The sequence below is a fragment of the Phyllostomus hastatus genome, unplaced genomic scaffold (assembly GCF_019186645.2).
Source record: "Phyllostomus hastatus isolate PE091 unplaced genomic scaffold, TTU_PhHast_1.1 phas_contig_150, whole genome shotgun sequence".
In the NCBI taxonomy this organism is placed as follows: Eukaryota; Metazoa; Chordata; class Mammalia; order Chiroptera; family Phyllostomidae; genus Phyllostomus; species Phyllostomus hastatus.
In genome coordinates, this window is record NW_025333611.1 from 32,289,216 (window position 1) to 32,310,184 (window position 20,969).

Below are 20,969 nucleotides of genomic sequence, written 5' to 3' on the forward strand. Positions count from 1 at the left end.
GCAGGATGACTGCTGTTGGGGGTGAGGGGGGCCTTGAGGAGAGTGAGGGGATGAGGAAAGAAAAAAGGAAAAGGAAGAAAGGGAGGCAGAGAGAAGAATAGGAAAGGAAAGAGAGAAAGTGAAAGCAGGAGAGAAAGAACAAACTCACGGACATGGCCAACAATATGGGCCTGCCAGGAGGATGGATGGGGCAGGCGGAAGAGTGTATGGCAGGAAGAACAGTAACGGAAGAGACAGACTTGGGGTGGTGAACACACAATATGGTGTGCAGATGATGTGTTATGGGATTGTGCACCTGAAACCTGTGTAATTTTGCTAACCAGTGTCACTCCAATAAGTTCAATAAAAAGGAAAACAATAAAGTACCTAGAAATCTCTCCAGATTTGATGAAAATACCCAGAAATAAGTAAGATATTCTCTCGTACAAACTTTCAAAAGGTTTATAATTTTGGCCTTTGTCCTTGATCTGCATGGAAATGCTTTTTGTGTACAGAATGAGGCAGGCAGTCCTATTTCATTACAGCATACCAAACATCCCTAGCGCCACTTACTGAAAACCTTTTTCTGCCTGATCACATTACCACCATGATGTATCAAACGACCAGGTATGTGTGGATCTGCTTCTGGGCTCTTTGTATGGTCCCACTAATCTATTTATCTATCCCTACACTGTAACCACACTACCTTAATTTCTACAACTTTATAACAAGTTTTGGTATCTTATCTTCAGGAGTGTTAATGCCCTTTGCATTTCCAATTTTATAATCAGTTTGTCAAACACTTTTCTATTTATGTCTGCTAATAACTTTTAACCATGAACACATGTTGGAAGTTAATACAACACTTTTCCTGAATCAACCATGACTTTTCTCCTTTCATCTTATTACTACAGAATGTCACTCTGATTTTCTAATGGTAAACCAACCTTCCATTCCTAGGATAAATCCATCTGGTTTACGATTGTTATCTGTTTTAGAGGATTCAGGATGCTAATCTTTATGTTAGGTTGAATACAGACTAATTTTCTTTTCTCATACTGCCCTTGTCAAGTTTAAATATCCATGTTCTCAATTCATAAAATAACTTTTTCTTAAATATTTGTTTATTAAAACTATCATTACAGAGTAAAGCAACACACCAGAGTAAGAAAATATATTTGCCACTCATGTAACAGACAAAAAACAACTACCCAGTATATTTAAAAACAAAACGAAAATTCTCCTATGAATCCATGTTTACAGAGAGAATCCAATAGGAAAATAAGCAAAAGATGTGAACAGGTACTTCAGAAAAGAGGACATCCATGTGACTGATAAACATATGCAAGTTCAACCTCATGAGTAATCAGGGAAATGCAAATTAAAACCACAATGATATTGGTTTTACATGTCTATTCAATTGACAAAAATGTAAAGCACTGACAATACCAGATATTCTCAAGGGTATGGAGCAACACAATTCTCATACACTGTTTGTGGGAGTGTAATTAGCAATACTCTTTAGAAAGCATTTGGGATTACCTAGTGAAAATAAAGCTATGTTTATTCTACAACCACACAATTTCACTCTTAGATATACACCCTAAGAAAACTCATGCATGTCTACTAGTATCATATACACAAAAATGTTCATAATAGCTCACAAGTTAAAACCACCCAAATTTCAGGAGAATGGATAAACGGTAGTATAGCAGCACTAGTATTCAGCAATGAAAATGTACTACTGTTACAAGAAACAAAGATGAGTCTCAGATAACGCTGAGCAGACACAAAAGAATACATGACGCATTCATGTAAAGATGAAAAACATGTTAAGTCTAAAATGCTTTTTACAGATACAAATGCAAGTGGTAAAACTATAAAGAAATAGAGGGCAATTACTAGCACAAAAGTCACAACTGGTTTTACCCAAGGAAGCAGAGGGCTAGGTTACAGAAGGGATGTAGAGGGCCTTCCAGGGGTACTGACAATGTTCTATTTCTTGACCTTAGTGTTGGTTACATGGATGCTGCTTTATAATTATTTAATAAATTGCATGTTTATATATTTTTTCATTTTTGTGAATTTATATTTATATAAACACACATATACACTTTTTAAATTTTAAAATAAGCCCTAGCCGGTATGGCTCAGTGGACTGAGTGCCAGCCTGTGAAGCAAGGGATTGCTGGTTTGATTCCCAGTCAGTGCATATGCCTGGGTTGCAGGCCAGGTCCCCAGTAGGGGGTGCACGAGAGGCAACCACACAGTTTCTCTCCCTTTCTCCCTCACTTCCACTCTAAAAATAAATAAAAATTTGAAAAAAAAGTTTAAATAACCCCAATGGGTTTTATCACACTGACAATGTTAAATAAAAATATAATTTACAAAATAAAATAAGATGGGAAAAATACTTACAACTAATATAAATACTAAACAGAAAAGAGATACAAGACCATTTATAAACTATCCTATAAAACCACTTTAGAAACAATAGGGAAAGAACAGACCACTGGCAAGAGAAATATAGAGTAAACATATTATGTCTAACAGACCTAATATCTCAAATTGAAGCACGTACATTTAAATTATACAAAGTTCACCCAACAGCAATTCAGCAATGCACACCATGAGTTCAAGTTATTTCTCAATGTCAGAAAAATTAAGAAAATAATTTCAAAGGAAAATACATAGTTCCAACAGAGGCATTTATCAAATACATTTCTGACAGTTATTAAATAAGGGAGCAATTGCATTATGGGCGAAGGAAGAGGGAAGACAGTTCCCACCTGCGTGACAGACACAGCCCAGTGAAACATTACCTATTCTCAGCTTTCTTGCTTTTGTTGCCAGGACTGGAGGATCGGGATCGGCGGCCCCGGCTTCTACTCTTTGAACGTCTCCTGTCTCGACTTCGGGATCTTCTTCGCTCTCGACTCCTGTCTCTCTCTCTACTTCTGGAACGCCTGAAAAAGGGACATTTTCCATATATTCTATGATCGGCTGGAAGCTATTTCAATTAACTATCAAGCCAGCTAAACAGGGAACAATAATGCCAACTCTTAAAAGTGGCCACTGAAAAAATGAAGACAATAATTTCAAAATGAAGTTTACTGAAAAACATAGCTAATCTGTAGTAATAGTCTAGTAATAATCTGTAATAATACAGAAAACCTATTTTCAAAGATAGCCTAAACCAAAGTATGAGGATAGACAAAAAAAGAGCTATGGGGAGATCACAAAAATGAAGATGAGGAGAAAGAATATCTATTCTCATGCTGCTGCTAATTAGTGACATGACACAGAGCAGATCAACTCTCTGGGCTCAGTTTCCTCATCTGTAAAATATGAAGACTTCACAAAATAATCTCAGTATCTTTTTCTCTAAAATCTTGTGATTCAACTTTCACACCAAGAAAGTCAAGGACCAAATCGTAAATGAACAATTTCACGCGACAAGTTCTTGACTGAACTGTACAAAACTGCTCCAGGGACCACACAATATAAAACTGAGTGAGTTAGCACTATCTGCATCGCCAACGGGTGTATTTTCCCTGAGTATTATGTAATACCTTTGCACCCTCTCCTTCCAATGTTTGAAAAAGACAAAGTCAAAGTTCTTTCTGTGATCAGTTCACAGCAACTGTACAACCTTGTCTTCTTTCCTATTTCAATGAGAAACTGTATTAGAAAACTCTTCTTTGGTGTGGGGAGATTACTTTTATTTAAAGACTGTTTTTCATCCCCAGAAAGTGCAAGGTGAAAGGTGCAAGGAATGGCTGCTTGACTGGATATGTACTCAAGTAAAATAAAAAATTCTGATGTTTTTATTTATTTATTTAATTTATTGACCATATAGAAAGAGAAAGGGAGGGTGAGACACAGAGAGAGAACCATAAATTTGTTGTTCCATTTATTTATGCATTCACTGGTTGATTTCTGTTATGTGCCGTAACCAGGAATCGAAACCACAACCTTGGTGTATGAGGACAACGCTCTAACCAACTTAGCTTTGGGGCCAGAGCCAGATGTTCTCTCATTTAAATCTAAAACAGTCCTGTCCTGGCTGGTGTTATTTGTTGGGAGCATCTTCCTGCACACCAAAGGGAAGCGGGTTCAACTCCTGGTCAGGACACATACCTCAGTTTCCAGTTTGATCCCCAGTTAGGGCGCCTATAAGAGACAACTAGTTGATATCTCTCTGTCACACAAATGTCTCTGTTTCTCTCTCTTTCTCTCTCTCTGTCCCTCTCACTCTCTCTCACCCCCGCCTCCCTACCCCTCTCCTTAAAACCAATGAACATGTCCTCGGGTGAAGGTTTAAAAAAAATCTAAGGTAGTTCCTTCCCCGAAATTGGGACACATACAAGATTCAACCAATGAGTTCATGGACAGGTAGAACAACGAATCATTGTTTCTCCATTTCTCTTTCTCTCCATCCCTCCCTCCCTTTTCTCTCTCTCTCCCCCTGCCCACCCCCTTCTCTCTTTCTCTCTACATCTCTCTGTTTACCTTCCATGTATAGTATAAGGCCCTGGAACATTCCGACAGAATGTCAACCACCTGGATCAAGCAGTCAACAAACACACATTGCCCTGGCTGGGTAGCTCAGCTGGTCAGATCTGTTCCCGATACACCAGGGCTGCAGGATCGATCTTCAGTCAGAGCACTTGCGAGAACCAACCAATGAAAGCATAAATAATTAGTGGAAAAAACTGATGTCTCAATCTCAATCTCCCCTTCATCCGTCTCTCTGGAATCAATTTTAAAAAATTAAATCAATAACAAAAAAACAGTTCTTTAAGTCTCAAAAAGCCCTAGCCAGCAGGGCTCAACTAGTGGAGTGCCATCCCGCAAAGCAAAGGGTCACCAGGTCAATTCCCAGTCAAGGCACATGCCTGGGCCATAGGCCCAGCCCTCTCACCCTCTCTTTCTCCTTCCTTTCCCCTCTCTCTAAAAATAAATAAATAAAATCCTTAAAAAATAAAAATATAAATTAAAAAGCTTTTAAATAAAAGAGTCTCAAAAAGGAAGCAGAACCAGCAGATGGCTCTGTCCAGTTTCTTTCTGTCAGCTTTAGTCGGTTCTCTGAACACAACCGTCAGCTCTCTTGGGATGGAATTAGAATTGAGCCCCATTGATGGTCTATTGTTACCTTACCTGTTGCTTCTTCTTTTAACCTATCTCAGGGGGGCTGCCAGGGTTCTCTTTGAAATGCAGAAAATACAACCTAAGTTTCCAAACTTAATATACTGTTTGAGGGTCTTTGTTCTGGATCGACGATTTTCAACCAGTGTGCCACAAGAATTTTTAACACATGCAACACCTCACTATTTTAGTCAGGGGCACTAACAACTTTTTCCTTAGATTGTTCTGTCTTGAACCATAAATATGCATAAAAACCATAAATATGCAGGTAATATAACAGAGTTGCATCTTATTGGTCATATCACATAACAAGGTTTAGTTTGAATGGTTAATTCTCGGTACCAGATATCCTTATAAGCACCTGATTTTTTAAAGTCTCTTTGGCCCTGGCTGGTGCAGCACAGTGGACTGGGTGCCAACCTCTGAACCGAAAGAGCGTTGGTTCAATTCCTGATCAGGACATATGCCTGGTTTGCAGGCCAGGCAGGCCCCTGGTTGGGGGCATGCAAGAGGCAACTGATGTTTCACACATCAATGTTTCTCTCCCTCTCTTTCTCTCTCCCTTCCCCTCTCTGAAAATAAATAAAATCATTTAAACAATAAAATGTCACTTTGAAGCAAAACAGGTAATTACTATTTTTATTGTAAATCAATCAAAATTGTACCTATTTTCTTGTCAGATTGCCAAAAAACATATTTTTAGGTGTACTGCAGAATTTTAGTAATTAGTTTGTATATGCCACGAAGAAAAAGGTTGAAAAATCACTGTTCTAGGCAAATCACTTCTGGACGTAACCAAGCAAGCTGAAATTAAAACAATGGGGCTGCAAAGGGGCCACTAAATTCTAGTCCAAAACACAGTTTTGAAGTAACCTGATTTAACTGAGAAGGCTCAATTTATCACCAGGTCCTTTGGAGACTAATGTCCTTACCTCAGACGCTTCCTGTCCCTTGACCGAGACCTTCTTTTATCCCTGCTGCGAGACCTCTCTCTCCTTCTGTCTCGATCTCTGCTCCTAGACCGTCTGTCATCCCCACGTTTACTTCTTTTGTCTGAGGGTGAGCGACTTCTAGATCGACTTCCAGAGCGTCCCCGTGAGGCTGATCGCTTCCGGTAGTGGCTAGAACATCAAGTTAAAGATTAAGTTTAGCTGACACAGTTACCTTCTACTATCTTATTTATTACACTTTTCCAAAAAAATCTCAGTAGACAAACTAAACATTGAAACGGCTTTTTGCTCAAAATTTTTTTTAATTGGGGGGAAAGACTAAATGAACCTTTTTGCTATAGCACATATGGAAGGGAAAGTACCATCTTAAAAGGGCAGGGCAGCAAAGAGAATAAACAAACCAAACCCCAAGCAGCCTGCATTCTACAAAGGAGAACGTAACAGTCCTGGCCGGGTAGTTCAGTTCGGTAGAGCACAGTCCCAATACTGCAAGGTTGTGGGTTCAAAACCCAAGTCAGGACACGTACAAGAATCAACCAATGAGTGCATAACTAGGCGGAAGAACAAACTGATGTTTCTCACTCCTCTCTCTCCTTCCCTTCCTCCCCTTCCTCTCTCTAAAGTCAATCTAAAAAAAATTTTTTAAAGCAAGACATGACAAGTAGAAAACCAAATAAATATACAAAACGCCATGTGGTGCTACGGAGAAAAATAGATCAAAGAAAAAGGGAGAGAACAGGAAGCAGATTTGCTACTTTACACAAGGGCAGTAAGAGAAATGAAAATTATAGTCTATACTTAGTCTGAACATAAAGATTAGCCTACCGAATTCAACAATGTAAGAAAAAAGATAATACAATCATGAACCAGTTCAGAGGCTCCAACAGGCTGATGGTACTGCGGGGGAACCCTGTGCCCGTCGCCGGCCAAAATACACCCACTCCCTCAGCCAAGGGCCCCCAGCCCCTCCAGTGGCCTCCAGCAGAGCTGGGCACACGTGGGGCCGCGCTGGGCCAGGCCGGCCCCGCGGCCACCTCAACTCCCGCCTCCTGCCCTCACCCCAAGGAAGCCGCTCGCCCGCCCGCAGCGCTGCCTCACCGTGACTCCCGACCCATGCCGCAGGCCGCGGGCAAGAGGCGCCCTTTGGGACGGCGTGCAGGAAGACCGGACAAAGGAGAACGCCACGCTACACTCCACCCGCAGGGAGACAAGCAGCACTAACTGCAGGGAGCAGCTACAGCGGTGGAAGCCATCCGAACGCAGCCAACGAAAACAGGACGTGTTGGCGCCGGCGGCAGAAGGAAGGAAAGGCGCGCCGGAAGCGGCTGCCTCCGGACAGCGCCACCTATCGTCTGGAGGCCGCACAGAGCTCATCGCGCTGAAAGAAGATGCCTTGGCTCGGTTTTTCCTTCACCGCGTTAGAAGGCCCATGGCTGAGTCTGGGAGAGTCTTTCCTGCGAGAGCCAGCGGGGTGCCGATTGCATCTCTGCTCTGCTAGGACTGGTGCTCACATCCGCCTTAATCTGCACTGAGTGATGCTACATACCTCTCCATTCACTCTTATTCATTTATACATTCATTCATTAGCATATTGTTATGTTTCGAGGGTGTGCTGAATCCCGGGGAGTTTACAGTCTACTGGGGCATTGCATTACTAAAACACAAGCAGATGTAATACAACAAGAAAGAGATTCCAACATAGGAGAGAGTCAGAAAACGAGCTCCCTGAGGACGTGACCTTTAAGGGGGGGAGACTTGAAGACTGAATAAGGAGTTAACTTGATGGAGAAGAGGAAGAGCTTTAAAATTTTTCGCAAAATTATAATGGCTCTCAACTGGAAAGCTTAAAAAAAAAAAGCAAAAACGGACGCGTGTATGCCATCCCCATATCAATTTCATTGGTCTAGAGTGCTTCCTGTGCATTGCGTATTTTCAGGTTTCTCAGGTGATTCTTATGTAGTCAAAATTGAGGAGACTTGCCCCATGGGAGGCATACCGATATGTTATTTTAGCAGAAAGCTGTAATGGAGTTGGGGAGAGGCCCTCCTATTTCCATACATCTGTACTGTTTTACTTTCCTACACCTAAGGATGGTAGAAAAGATGGTATGTCTTGCCCTGCCTGGTGTGGCTCCGTGGATTGAGTGCTGGCCTGTGAACCAAAGGAATACCCGTTCAATTCCCAGTCAGGGCACATGCCTGAGTTGCTAGCGCGTCCCCATTTGGGGGCATGTGAGTGGCAACCACCCATTGATGTTTCTCTCCCTCTCTTTCTCCCTCTTTTCCCGTTTCTCTAAAAATAAATAAATAAAATCTTTAAAAAAAAAAGGTCTGTCTTGATTGTTGTCAGTTGTGGAGTGAATGTATACATTTATCAAAATTCACTGAACTGTTCAAAAGTAGATGCATTTTACTGTATGTAAATTTTACCTCAATGCATTTGATTTTGAGAAAAATGCAACCAAGTTAAGGCTCCAAAACCAATTTTGCACTTCCTCTATGGCTTACTACCCCCCTGTAGCGACAGTGCAATCTATGCCAAGGATAAGGAAGGCTTGTGCTGATATGTGACAAGAACAGAGACCAGTGTGGATCAGGTATCAAAACCACTCTAAACTGTTTCTGAGTTGAACCTAAGGCATGTGGGTTTCAGAGAAAAAGAAATAGGAAACCACCAGTGACATATAGTGGCAATACTAAGGAGCGTTCAAATTCTAGATATTCTATTCCAGAGGCATCTCTCCAAACACTGACTGTTAAATTAGGTGTAAACTGTGAGTAAAAAGGAGAAATAAAGATACTCCCTGGTTTTGAACAGAACTACTGTGGATTGTAGTGAATTTGTGGAGATGAGAAATGCACAAAAGCAGCAGATTTGGTGGGGAAAGGAGAGAAAATTAGTGGTTTTGTTTCGGTGACGTAATGTTTGAGATGCCCACTAGATACCCAGAGGGAGGTAACGGCTACAGGTGGGAATGTATGAGCTTGGAGTTCAGGGAGAAGTAGAGGTTGGAGAGATAAAGGTCACAAGCATTTTCCACAATGCATAGTAACGCATGATATTTGAAGCAACGACTGGATGAGGCCATGCAGATGTCAATGTAATAACTTAAAACAGGTTTTTAAAATCACGTATCAATTTTAAGTGAAAAAACTAAGACTTGGGAAACAAATTTAATCCTAGATCACTAATCTTTTTTGAATCTAAACTGATACCAGAGCCCAGATCTTCTAACACCCTGACCAGAGCTCTTACTTCCCTTTAAGAGAACACCTTGAAGTGACAATTGACTGGCTTTCTTATGCTCCCAATATATTTATGGAAAGTTTGCAGCATGTCTATATCCCCAAAGAAGCAGCTTTTATTTATTAGCACACATGAAAAAAGTATAGGTAGATGTTGTTTTATTGTGCTTTGTTTTGCCTTACTGCACTTCAGTTTTTTATAAATTGAAGGTTTGTGGCAGCACTGTGTCAAGCAAGTCTATTGGTAGGCACTTTCCAAGACTCAAATGGTTTGCATTTTTTAGCTGTAACTTTTTTTTTAAAGGATGAACAGGATTTCACTTTTTTTTTTTAAAGATTTTATTTATTTTTAGAGAGGGAAGGGAGGGAGATAGAGAAAGAGAAACATCAATGTGCAGTTGCTGAGCGTTATGGCCTGCAACCCAGGCGTGTACCCTGGCTGGGAATTGAACCTGCGACACTTTGGTTCGCAGCCCACGCTCAATCCACTGAGCTACACCAGCCAGGTAGCTGTAACTTTTTTTATTGGTCTTCTCCTGCCTTTGGACTCAAAATGAAAGTTGGCTCTTCTTGGGTCTCCAGCCTGCTAGCTTTCGGACTGGGACTTACACCACCAGCTCTTCTGAGACTCACCCGCTGCAGATCTGGAGTCTTCTCAGCTCCATAATCTCAAGAGCCTATTCCTTATAATAAATCTATCATCCACCTAAAATAAATGTTTGTTTATACCTCAACAGTGTCAACTGATGGTTGTTGGCGCCAACTCAATGCCAACAGGAATCCCCAATTTGGGGTGCAGTGAAGGAAACTTTACTTAGTGCCAACAGTTCAACAGCCAGAGTGTGGCTGTGAAAACAGCACCGTGGCGGAACAGCCCAATAGTGCTGTACAGCAGCATGGCCATGAGGCTGCCAGACCTGCTCTGCCCTGCTCCGCCCCACTTGCACTGGTTCACACCGCTCCGCTCCAGTGGGGGAAATGCAGTCTTCAGTCTTGGGTAGAAAGTGTACTCCTGTATTTTTTAATTAAGGTATGTACAGTGTTTTGTAGATGCAATGCTACTGCACACTTTAATAGATTAGTGTAATCATAGCTTGTATGTTCACTGGGAAACTAAAAAACTCATGTGATCCGCTTTACAGATATTCACTTTATCATGGTAGTCTGGAACCAGACACACTGTATCTCCAGGGCGGGCCTATAATTATATTCCATTGTGTCTCCAATGCATCACTTTTAGCAAACTACCCTGGCTCCCAAAGCAGACTTTTATTCTAATTAACCCAGTTCTGAGTATCTCACAACCTTCTTGCTACTTTTAGGGCCAAGTGTGATGCACATGTCCATTTATACAACTAGTAAGGTTAAAAAGCTACTGATCAAAGACGTTGCCTTTCAACAACCATCCTACTCAATCTAGTTTTAACCCACACACACACTTAAAGTCCCCAAAATTTCCAAAGAAAATTTCTCTTTAATTATTCCAAACACTGAGAAATATTTATTTGTTTGATTCTACTCAACACAAAGTGGCATGAATAGACACAGGTACTTACAGCTTTTGCTTTTGAAATAAATTTGATAAGGACCTGTAGTTACTAAACCTTTGCATGTGTCAATTGGCTAAATGGAGCCTTTTTAAAAAAGAGACAAGAAAAGTAAAAACGTGCAATTGAAGACTACTAGTGTCTTCTCAGAGGCTGGGGGTGGGCGAGATGTGACAAATCAAGGATGCTTTCCAATCAAGAATAGATTCCTCACGAGGTCAGAAAAAGTGCGTGCTTGTAATCTTATCCTAAGTCAGAGGCCTAGACCTCACTTACATTTATTCTGCATTATTCTGATTCAAAATAAAGTGACAAAAATCAAGACTTTGTGAGTAATTAAAAAAAAGGATGTATGTTTTTAATATCACAAGGATTAATTAAATAGACCATACAAAAATCTGTAAGAAAATGTAATACCAAGCAATATAACACTTATGTTTCATACTCTTTTAATACAAACCTTCCAAATATAACAGTATTACCAAGTTAAAGGGATATTTATGCTATTGAGTTGCATACCTGTCAGTTCTTCACATCCCATTTTTATATCTAATCATTATAGTCTAGTTTGCTTAAAAAACATACTTCTGAAAGCTGAAAACTCAAAAGTGAAAAATTCCAATTCTGAGATGGGTAATAAGAAATTTTTCATAAATAAAAATTCAAAATTTCACAAATACCTTCTAATTTTACATGTATGAATCTTAATCCTTTCTCCCATTACAATATTTGCACTGGAGTAAGAATTAAGATATTGATTCAACAAGAAAAGAGATAATTGGCTATCTTATTGAGCCCTTATAAATTAAAATGTGCAGATTTAACATTAGACAATGTAGTTTCTTTCATTTTATTTTTCAGATGGCTCCATTTCTCAGAACAGAACATAAATACAAGATGCAGTCCCCGATTACAAGGGGCTGGCTGAGACCATGTTCCTCTGCTCCCCTCAAAGCACTAGCTCAGCCCCCAAGGGAATTACAAATCTTGAGGACCCAGGGAACAGTGTAGACTAGGGATTCTAACTAAAGAAAGATCAGTTGATGACACTGGTACTCTATTCTTCACATCAGTATTAATACAAACTCAACCCTTTCAAATCAGGGAAACTGCCATTCCATTCCTAATGAAGTAGTTCACAACTCCTACAAAGTGAGAATTACATAAAGGTGTAAACTGGTTTGCTGCCTTTAGAGACTTGGCAGTACGGAAGAGAAACTGGTTTTCTGTAAGCTTCTCCTTCTGAGTTCTGCGGGCTTCATGGTACATCAGAGCCCCAGTACTCAAGCAGTTCATGGCAAAAGATAAAAGTGAAAAAGTAGACACAGAGATCTGTGAAAACTTCGCCCATTTTGCTGTAGGTATCCATCGATCGATTTATCACTTCAGCAGGAATCCCAGATAACAGAAGGGCAGCTGTTAGCACTGTTGTCTTTACCTTCTTTTCACCCTGTACAGAGAAAGACAAAGAAATCTTACAGCTTTCAGATGGTAACTCAAACTCTATAAAAACGTTATCAGTGCTATTTTTGCCTGATTTCAAAACCGTTACTGAAGTTTCAAAACATCAATCAATAATACCATCAATAAACATTTACTGAACATATAATATATAAAGTAGAAAACGCGAAGCAGTAGGGAAAAAGACACCATTCTTGCTATCAAAAATTATATATGTAGCCCTGGCTGCTGTTGCTAAGCAGAATGAGTGCCAGCCTGCAAACCAAAGGGTCATGGGTTCAATTCCCAATCAGAGCACATGCCTGGCCTGGATTGCAGGCCAGGTCCCCGGTCCCCGGTGAGGGGCGTGTGAGATGCAACCACACATTGATGCTTCTCTCCCTCTTTCTCCCTCCCTTGTCCTCTGTCTAAAATAAATCAAATCTTTAAAAGAAAATTGGATAATGTGTGGCACGGTGGCTCAAAGGAAACAGAAATCACCCCAGGGTCTTATATATAAATAAAGCACAGGGAAGGATTTCAGGAGAAAGTAAAATTAAAACAGGCCTTCAAGTATGAGCAAGATTTAAGTGGGCAGAAGTGAGAGGAGAAATCTTAATGAAAGTTAAGTCCCATGACAAAAACCATCAGAAGAGTGACAGGTGTGCTGCAGGACAGTGAGTTATTCTGTGACAGGACCAAAGGAACATTCTGTAGAGCCCTAATTACCATGCAAAGCAATTCACATTTGATTGCACATGCAGTAGGAAATCAACCAACATTTATTTCCTAATTTTCTAGTTTCATTTTTTAGGAGATTCAAGGCTAAATTTTCATTTACTTTATTGATTTGATAAAGTCACCAAGTCCAGTCACATGATTCAAAAATTTTAATAATATAAAAAGCTATAGTTACCAAGAGAAATCAAAGCCTATGTCCACAAAAAGATTCACACAAGGAAATTCTTAGCTGCTCTAGTCATAATGACCATAAACTGGACAACCAAGTCCATCAACAGATTAGACAAATAAAAGATACATTTACACAATAAACTATTACTCAGCAAAAAAAGGGGGGAATAAACTACTAATATACCCAATAACATGAATGATGATCAAAAATACTATGCAGAATAAAAGAGGCCTTGTGCAAAAATGTATGTACAAGAACGATGCCATTTATATGAAGAACTGAAACAAAAAAATCAAATCTAGGATGGGGAAAAGAAAATCTGACCTTCGGAGTATAGAAGCTGGGGCTGCCTGGAAAAGGCATGATGGAATTCCCTGAGAGTCAAGTTCTAAACCTTTGAAGAATTTGGGTTTCACAGGCTAGTCAAAAGTCATTAAATGGTACACTAAAGACTTGAGTAATTCACCTTATGAAACTTTTACCAAAAAGAGAAAGAACCATAATGACACACTAAATTATAATGATATGTAAGCCAAAACATGCAGGGGTAAAATATATTGATGTCTACATCTACAATATATATACTTTGTAATGCATAAAGAAAAAAAAGATGTATTAAAAATGCATAGATCTGGCTAGTGTGCCTCAGTGGACTGAGTGCCAGACTGCAAACCAAAGGTTCAATTCCCAGTCAGGACACAGGCCTGGGTTGTGGGCAAGGTCCCCAGTAGGGGGCATGAGAGAGGCAACCACACACTGATTTTTCTCTCTTACTCCCTCCCTTCCCCTCTTCCTAAAAATAAATAAAATCTTTAAAATGATAGATAGAAAATTGGATAGATACACGACAAAGATAATGAAATGTTAATTATAGAATCTAGGTCGTTAAGTATAAATGGGTGTTCCTGCAGAATTCTTTCAACTTTTCTGTGTTTAAAAACTGTTTGGGAGGGGAGCATAATGGGGATAAATGGTAATGGAAGAAAATACGATAAAAAAATTTTTAAAAACTGTTGCAACATGTTTTGAGAGAAAAGTATAAGCAGTCTCCCTTCCTTCTCTGTCCTCCACTCACCCAGTAACCTGTATACTTGGGCACTGTTGTTCAAAGTTTCGTGTAATAGTCTTCCAGTTTCTTTACACATCTGTAAGCAAAATCAAATATCTATATTTTCTTCCTTTTTATAAAAAAGAAGTGTGATGTAGATCCTATTCTGTATTTTGATTTCTTCTCTTAATATTTCTGGGCAACGTTACCTTTATCAGTACATGAAGAGCTTCTGAATGAATAGGCAATAATTTTTTTTCAAATTTAATCTTTATTATATATTTTTTCCATTACCATTTGGTCCCCTTATACCCCCCCTACCCCCAGCCATAATTTTTTAACTAGTCACTTACTAATAATCATTTAGGTTGTTTCCAAACTCCTGCTATTGCAAAACTACAATCAATGTCTCAAGGGTAAATTTCTAAACAAATGCTTTTATTAAATTATACTTTTGGAGCATGTGAGACCTTGCTCCCTGGTATATGTTGTCAGTTTGACTAAAATAAGCTCTTTTTTCTTTTTAAACAATTTTTTAAAAGATTGTGTTTATTTATTTTTAGAGAAAGGGGAAGGGAGGGAGAAAGAGAGGGAGAGAAACATCAATGTGTGATTGCCTCTTTTATGCCCCTGACTGGGGACCTGGCTGGCAACCCAGACATGTGCCCTGACTGGGAATAGAACCATTGACCCTTTGGTTCGCAGACCAGCACTCAAGCCTTGGAGTCACACCAGCCAGGGTTCAAATAAGCTCTTACAGAAAATGTTTGTTTAATTTATACTTTTGGAGAAGGTCAATAAATATACATTTGGACTTGACCAGTGTGGCTCAGTTGGCTGAGTGTCATTCCACAGAGTGAAAGGTCACAGGTTCGAATCCCAGTCAGGGCACATGCCTGAGCTGCATGTTCAGTCCCGGTTGGAGTGCATATGAGAGGCAATCAATTGATGATTCTCTCTCACACTTATGTTTCTCTCCTTTTTCTCCCTCCCTTCCCTTTTCTCTAAAAATAAATAATCTTTAAAAAAAACCTTTAAAATAAATAAACATACATCTGTATCATCAAAAAATGTTTAATTAAAAATAACACTTCTTTCTTTTACTTTAACTTTGTGTATTTGACCTATTTGGCCCCTTAAAAATATAAATGCTTCAAATCCATAAAAACATACAAGGCCTATCAATGCCATACAAATCACTAAGCAAATAACCAAGTAGCCACTTCTCAGCAAAAAACCCACACAAAATTCAATTACACAAGCAGAATTCTCTCCCATGCCAGACAAGCCAAGTCCCATATACTACACATAATCTGTAGTCAAGCAGACCAGGTAAACACTGACACCCCCCATGATTCTGTTCTGCAGTTATGGCCAAATGTTTCTGGCAAATATCAGGCCCTTGGCATTACAGATCAAGTGCACTGTTAAGTGTCCACGAAGGAGCACAGTAAGATAACTAAACCCACTTAACAATTAATTTCCTTTATCACAAACAAAATGAATTACTAAATCTTTACTAAGTAATTAAATTGAACACTTTTATACACATTTTTTTCTCCCAATCCATGGTGTACCTACATTTTTTAAAAACACAACACAAACGTGATGGCAATGTACAGTTGCTATAAAAGTGTCTCATCACTTGCTTTCTGAACTTAACTCATTACAAACAGAACATAAAGTTTGATTGGTGGCCAACTGATTCAGATCAAAAGTACGACAAATTTTTGAAAAGTTCTTAAGATGGTCTAGTCATTAATCAATCTATATTCATCACCATAATTTAGGAAAAATGTAATTTACCTTCGGAAAATATTTGTATAGTCCCATGTATGCAAGTTGTAAAGTAAGAAATGGAGCAAATATGGACTGTGAAGATAGAAGATACAATTATATATTTCCAACACAATCATTCAAATAACAATGAATCAAATTAACAGCAGCTATAAATTTAAGCAAAAAAAAAACCCTAAAAAAATATTTAATTTTAGCAGTTGAAAACAGTCTTATTTCTGTAGAAGAGTGAAGAAAATAAAGGGATTTGATTTATTAACATAAACATGTTTTTCAAGTCAAGTCACACTCTTTAATGTCCTCAAAAATGTCCTCCCTCATAAAAACTTACCTTTTAAACAACTTAAAAAGTATTGCATGGTGATAGATATATAATAAATACATCACGCAGTAACATCTCTCTCATCTGGAGGCAATTTACTGATAATTTGAAAGTACACACAAAAGGCCCAGTACTCAAAGGAGATGCCCATACATTCGTCAGACTTTGAGGCAAGAAAGTAACGCATGTACTACATCTGGCTCTCAAATGGCAAGCTACTCTTACTAACGATAAAACAGCTTGGTTATCTTGCTTCTCACACAATAAAATAAAAAAGATAAAAATATCTAATTTACATTTATTTCTAAAATTAAAGCTATTAAGGGAATGAAAGAGCAAACACTATTAGATGGAAATACAGTGAGAGCCATGAGAAGTAACAGTTGAAAATCTGACAGCTTCCTGGCTGGTGTGGGTCAGTGGACTGAGCATCAGCTTGCACACCAAAGGGTTGCCGGTTGGATGGTCTGATGCCTGCTCAGGGCACACACCTGGGTTGCCCACAGGTCCCCAGTTGGGGGCAGGCAGGAAGTAACTGATGCATGCTCCTCTCCCTCTTTTTCTCCCTCCCTTCCTCTCTCCGGAAATAAACAGATAAAAAACATTTTTTAAAGTATTGAAAAATAAGAAAATCTGATAGCAAAGAAAACCAGAAAGCCAAAAAACTCATGCAAAAACGAGGCACGAAAATAGAACAACTTTAAAGCATGAAAGCACAGAGTGTTTGCAGATAAGAGAAAAAAATCTTCGTATCTCACTAAATACTGAAAGCTATGAAAAAAGTCACATTTGTTCAACAGATTCTCTTTAAGATTTACATAGACACATTTTTAAAATTGTTGTGTAATAACATAAACTATAATATCTAAAAATTTTATTATCTGCCTAAACTATTATTACCTACGCTTTTCTTCCTTCTTCCGCAAGCTGTAAAACAAAAGGACCTATACATTCCTGCCTTCAATGAATAGCCATTGGCATACGAAGGTACAGCCAAAATGGACGGCATTCCTATAATACTACATTATAAAATGCTGAAATGCCTTCTGAACAGTAAAAAACTTTATAGTACATCATGATCAGGATCACACAAACTGCATTTTAATGCTTAAAATTATTTGAGAAGTGGTAATTAACATGTGGTGTGTGTACAGACTTTACCCTTTGGGTTCAGAACACACTGCCTGGGTTTAATCCCAGCTGTCACTTAGTAGCAGTGTGACCTTGGGCAAATGATTTACCTTTATGAGTCTTCATTCCCTCATCTATAAAACAAAGATTCAAACAATACTTAGTTCATAGGGATGAAGTTAAATGAATCAATGTGTATAAATCACTTAAAATGGTACCTACATGCAGAAGGAATTTATCAATTTTTATTAGGCTCTGTACTTAACCAGAATGCCTCCTACAACTAAGGTGAATAGCAGTTTATAGCACATCTCCAAATAGTCCTGTGAGTCTGGCAAATATGAAGCTAATACTGACAATGAATTCTATGGGTTCATTATTGTAACTATTAACACTCATTTATTATAATCAATTTTCATTTCCCATTATGTTTCTTACCAAATATTTGCAAACAAAAGCTCTGACTCCAAAGGCGAGAAGAGCACAGCCCACCAATCTAAATATTCGGAAAGAGTCAAATTCGTCCACTGTGTTTCCATCCTCTTGACTGGGTTTCTCACTGATCAGCTGTTTCCTTAGCTTCATTGCTTCTTCAAATCTGGAGAGGTATTGTTCTAGGCCGTGGCGAGACCCCCTCTGGACAGGGTCTGCTGTCAGGTCCCCTCTGTTCCTCTGCCGGAGCTCCAGGCTTCCGTCGTTACTGCCCTCAGGCGGTTTAATGAAAGAGTCCAGTTTGTCTCCCAGCTCAGTCCCCTTTCCCTCTGCCACACCACTCTGCTGGTCAGCTGTTCCTGTACTGACCGAATCACCCAGCACTACTCGCTTTGACACTGAAGGAATGGTGAGAGAGTTCAGTTTATCACTGTCCTGTTGCTTTGCTTTTGTTTGACTTTCTTCTTCTGAGAAAAGAAATTTGGAAGTCTTATGTATAATATACAGGCAAACATCCTTCATAGTAATATTAAAAAATATGCCACTGAGCTAGAACTCTGAATATAAATTAATTGATTCTGCATAAAATGTAAGTTAATTCCTTCCTCTACATCCTCAAAATATATAACTCAAAAAAGAGTATCCCTGCAGAGACTACAAATCAAAATTTGGGGGTAAAGGCTAGGTAAACAAATTGGGAAAGACAGGTAGGGAGGGAGCAAGCAAGCTGCAAGGACAAGTTTTCTGGCATAATCCACCCCTGTATATGGCTGTTGCATTGTCTGCTCCAGCGTGTTTGGATAAAAGCAGAAAACCATTAAAGCTTTTTAAAATCTGTATTTTAATACTGTATTTCTGAATCCTGAGTTTTATCAGCACAGGGTGTGGCAAATCCTACCGCCACCGCTTACGTAATCCTTCTGGAGTCAGGGAGCCATTAGCAGGGACACAGGCGGTTTAGGATGCTGTTGTCGTTTAAAACAAAACAAAACCTCAGCGACAGAAAACATTTTCGAAGCAACAGAACAAACTACGGAATGTCCCTCGAGAACGACAGTAAATACTTCGAGAAAGAGTGAACGTTCTATTAGTCATTAAGGGCAAAGAACTCGAAACAGTCCCGTCGCCTCCCTCGGCAGTTTGCGGCGGCGGACCTGTGACCCGTCTGTAAGTTTAGAACTAAGTTTATGGACCTAAAGCCCCACGGAAAAGAAGTCACAGGGACCAAAGGAGCTGGCCGCCAGCGACTGAAGGCAACGCTCAATGGGATCACCAGCACATCCTAGGGGTTCGATAAAGACTCACAAAAAATACGTAAGACAGTCACGTAAAAAGTTTTAAAGGACCTCATAGTGCATGCCAGCGGGGGAGAAATGCGGAACCGCGCGAGGTGTACAGGCCTCGCTCGCCACCAATCAAGGCAATCCCGGCGCCCCCGGGGAAGGAGAGACCTCGGGCGAGCGCGTCCCACTTGTTGGGTCTGTAGAAACGGCTGCTCCGAGTTTCAGACCTGCAGGGGACAATGCTGAGGGCACTCAACACCGGCTGCAGGAGCCCCTGACCCACGCAGAAAGGACGAGGGGACAGTTCAGTAAAGACGAGCTCCCGTGGGCCAGCAGTTGCAGCCAAAGGCAAAGGAAGGCGGACGCTGGGGAAGGCGCCGGGAGGGACGGCATCTGGCCCAACAGGCACAGTAGCACGCCGGGCAGACCACCCGCGCGCGCCCTTCCACGGCGACCGCGTGGGGAAGGGAGGAGGGGTCGTCTCGGCAAGCTGGGCAGAGGACACCACCGCGGGGTTGGGGGTGAGGGGGGTGATCCTGGAGCGAGGGCTTCGCAGCCGGCAGCGGAGGGGCTACAACCGCTGAGCCAAGCCCCCCGAAAACTCAGGAGAGCGATTAGACCGTCCGGGGGTCGAGGGAGAACTTGGCCCCGAGAAGGGCTTGGTCAAAACGGTCAGCGGGGCGGAGGAGGGAGAGAATGCTCTTGGGGACTGAGAAGGGTGGGCGAGACACCGGGGAAAGCGGAGGACCTCACCCGCGCCGCTCCCGGGCCTGTGGAAGCCCATGATCCGGTTGATGCGCTGTTCGGAGTTCATGAGGAGCTTTCTGCGCCGCAGCTCCGCCCGACGCTGGGAGGCCGACAGGCCTGCGCCCACCGGGGCCCCAGGCCGCTCCCCGCTGTCAGTAGCAGCGGTCACCGGCTCCATCTTCCCTTCCACTATCTGGGGTGTAGCGACGGTGGTACTGGCAGCTTCAGCGTCGGAGCCGATGACTTCAGGCCCCGCCGCAGGCTGCGTCGCCCCTCCTCACCGTAGACCCGCCCCGAGCACCGCCCTGCAGATTGCAGAATAAACTCGCGCGCCGCCGACCAGCCCAACAGGAGGCTAGAGCCGCCATTTTGAATAGGGGCAACGGGGGCGGGGTGCCCCAACTTGTGCCCCCTCGGCTTGCCTTCGCCATTCCCCTCTCCTGCCATCGGGCCCCTCTGCTGCCTACGCGGAGTTGAAGAAAATCGGCACCCCGCCTGACCAGCGGGAAAAGGAGAGCTACAGGTATGCAGGTGGGTGCCAGGAAGCAAAATGGAGGTTGCAGCGATAGGCACTTGTTTCCACTGACGACCTGTCGCGTCGCTTATAGGCCGCGGGAATACGGAACTCCGTGAGCGTCCCTGCAGGGAGCGTGGCGTCTGGGAATTCTTCTTGGTTCCGATACCTCATCCTCAACCGCTCTTGCTCCGAGTGTGCCTGGTTTCTTCCAGGCTTCCCTCGCATCTTTGTTCAAGGCTTTCCCAGGGCAGCCCTCCCAATCCATTCTATTTAAATTCCCCTTAACACTCCCTATTTTTTAAATTTAAGTAGATTTTTTAAATTTAATCTTAGTTTCTAAGATTACAACCTACGATGCTATAATCTTTTTAAAAAGATTGTATTTATTTTTAGGGTGAAGGGAGAGAGAAAGAGGGAGAGAAGTACCCATCCGTTGTCTGGCAAGCGGTCCCCCAAGGGACTGAACCCAG

General features: G+C 41.1%; 2 protein-coding genes across 4 annotated transcripts in view; both read right to left on the reverse strand.

The window, feature by feature from the left end:
- The window catches only part of DDX46 (DEAD-box helicase 46), a 52,454-nt gene extending 45,097 nt beyond the window's left edge, over window positions 1-7,357 (reverse strand). For both annotated transcript variants that reach the window (XM_045822535.1, XM_045822526.1), the window contains exons 1-3: window positions 7,176-7,357; window positions 6,060-6,248; window positions 2,802-2,945 (exon numbers count right to left, since the gene is read on the reverse strand). In XM_045822535.1, coding sequence (XP_045678491.1) covers window positions 2,802-2,945; window positions 6,060-6,248; window positions 7,176-7,192 — 350 coding nt within the window. In that variant the 5' untranslated portion in view covers window positions 7,193-7,357. The remainder of the gene's footprint in view (window positions 1-2,801; window positions 2,946-6,059; window positions 6,249-7,175) is intronic.
- A 3,944-nt stretch (window positions 7,358-11,301) lies between these two features.
- On the reverse strand, window positions 11,302-20,281 carry CAMLG (calcium modulating ligand). Of its 2 annotated transcripts, XM_045828735.1 has the most exons (4): window positions 19,989-20,281; window positions 17,959-18,419; window positions 16,077-16,142; window positions 11,302-12,319 (listed from the first exon to the last, which is right to left on the reverse strand). In XM_045828735.1, exons 1-4 carry the CDS (start codon window positions 20,158-20,160, stop codon window positions 12,128-12,130), a joined length of 891 nt encoding a protein of 296 aa, XP_045684691.1. In that variant the 5' UTR covers window positions 20,161-20,281; the 3' UTR covers window positions 11,302-12,127. The 2 variants fall into 2 exon arrangements, with proteins under 2 accessions (XP_045684691.1, XP_045684694.1); XM_045828738.1 differs by lacking the exon at window positions 16,077-16,142.
- Between the last annotated feature and the right edge of the window lie 688 nt (window positions 20,282-20,969).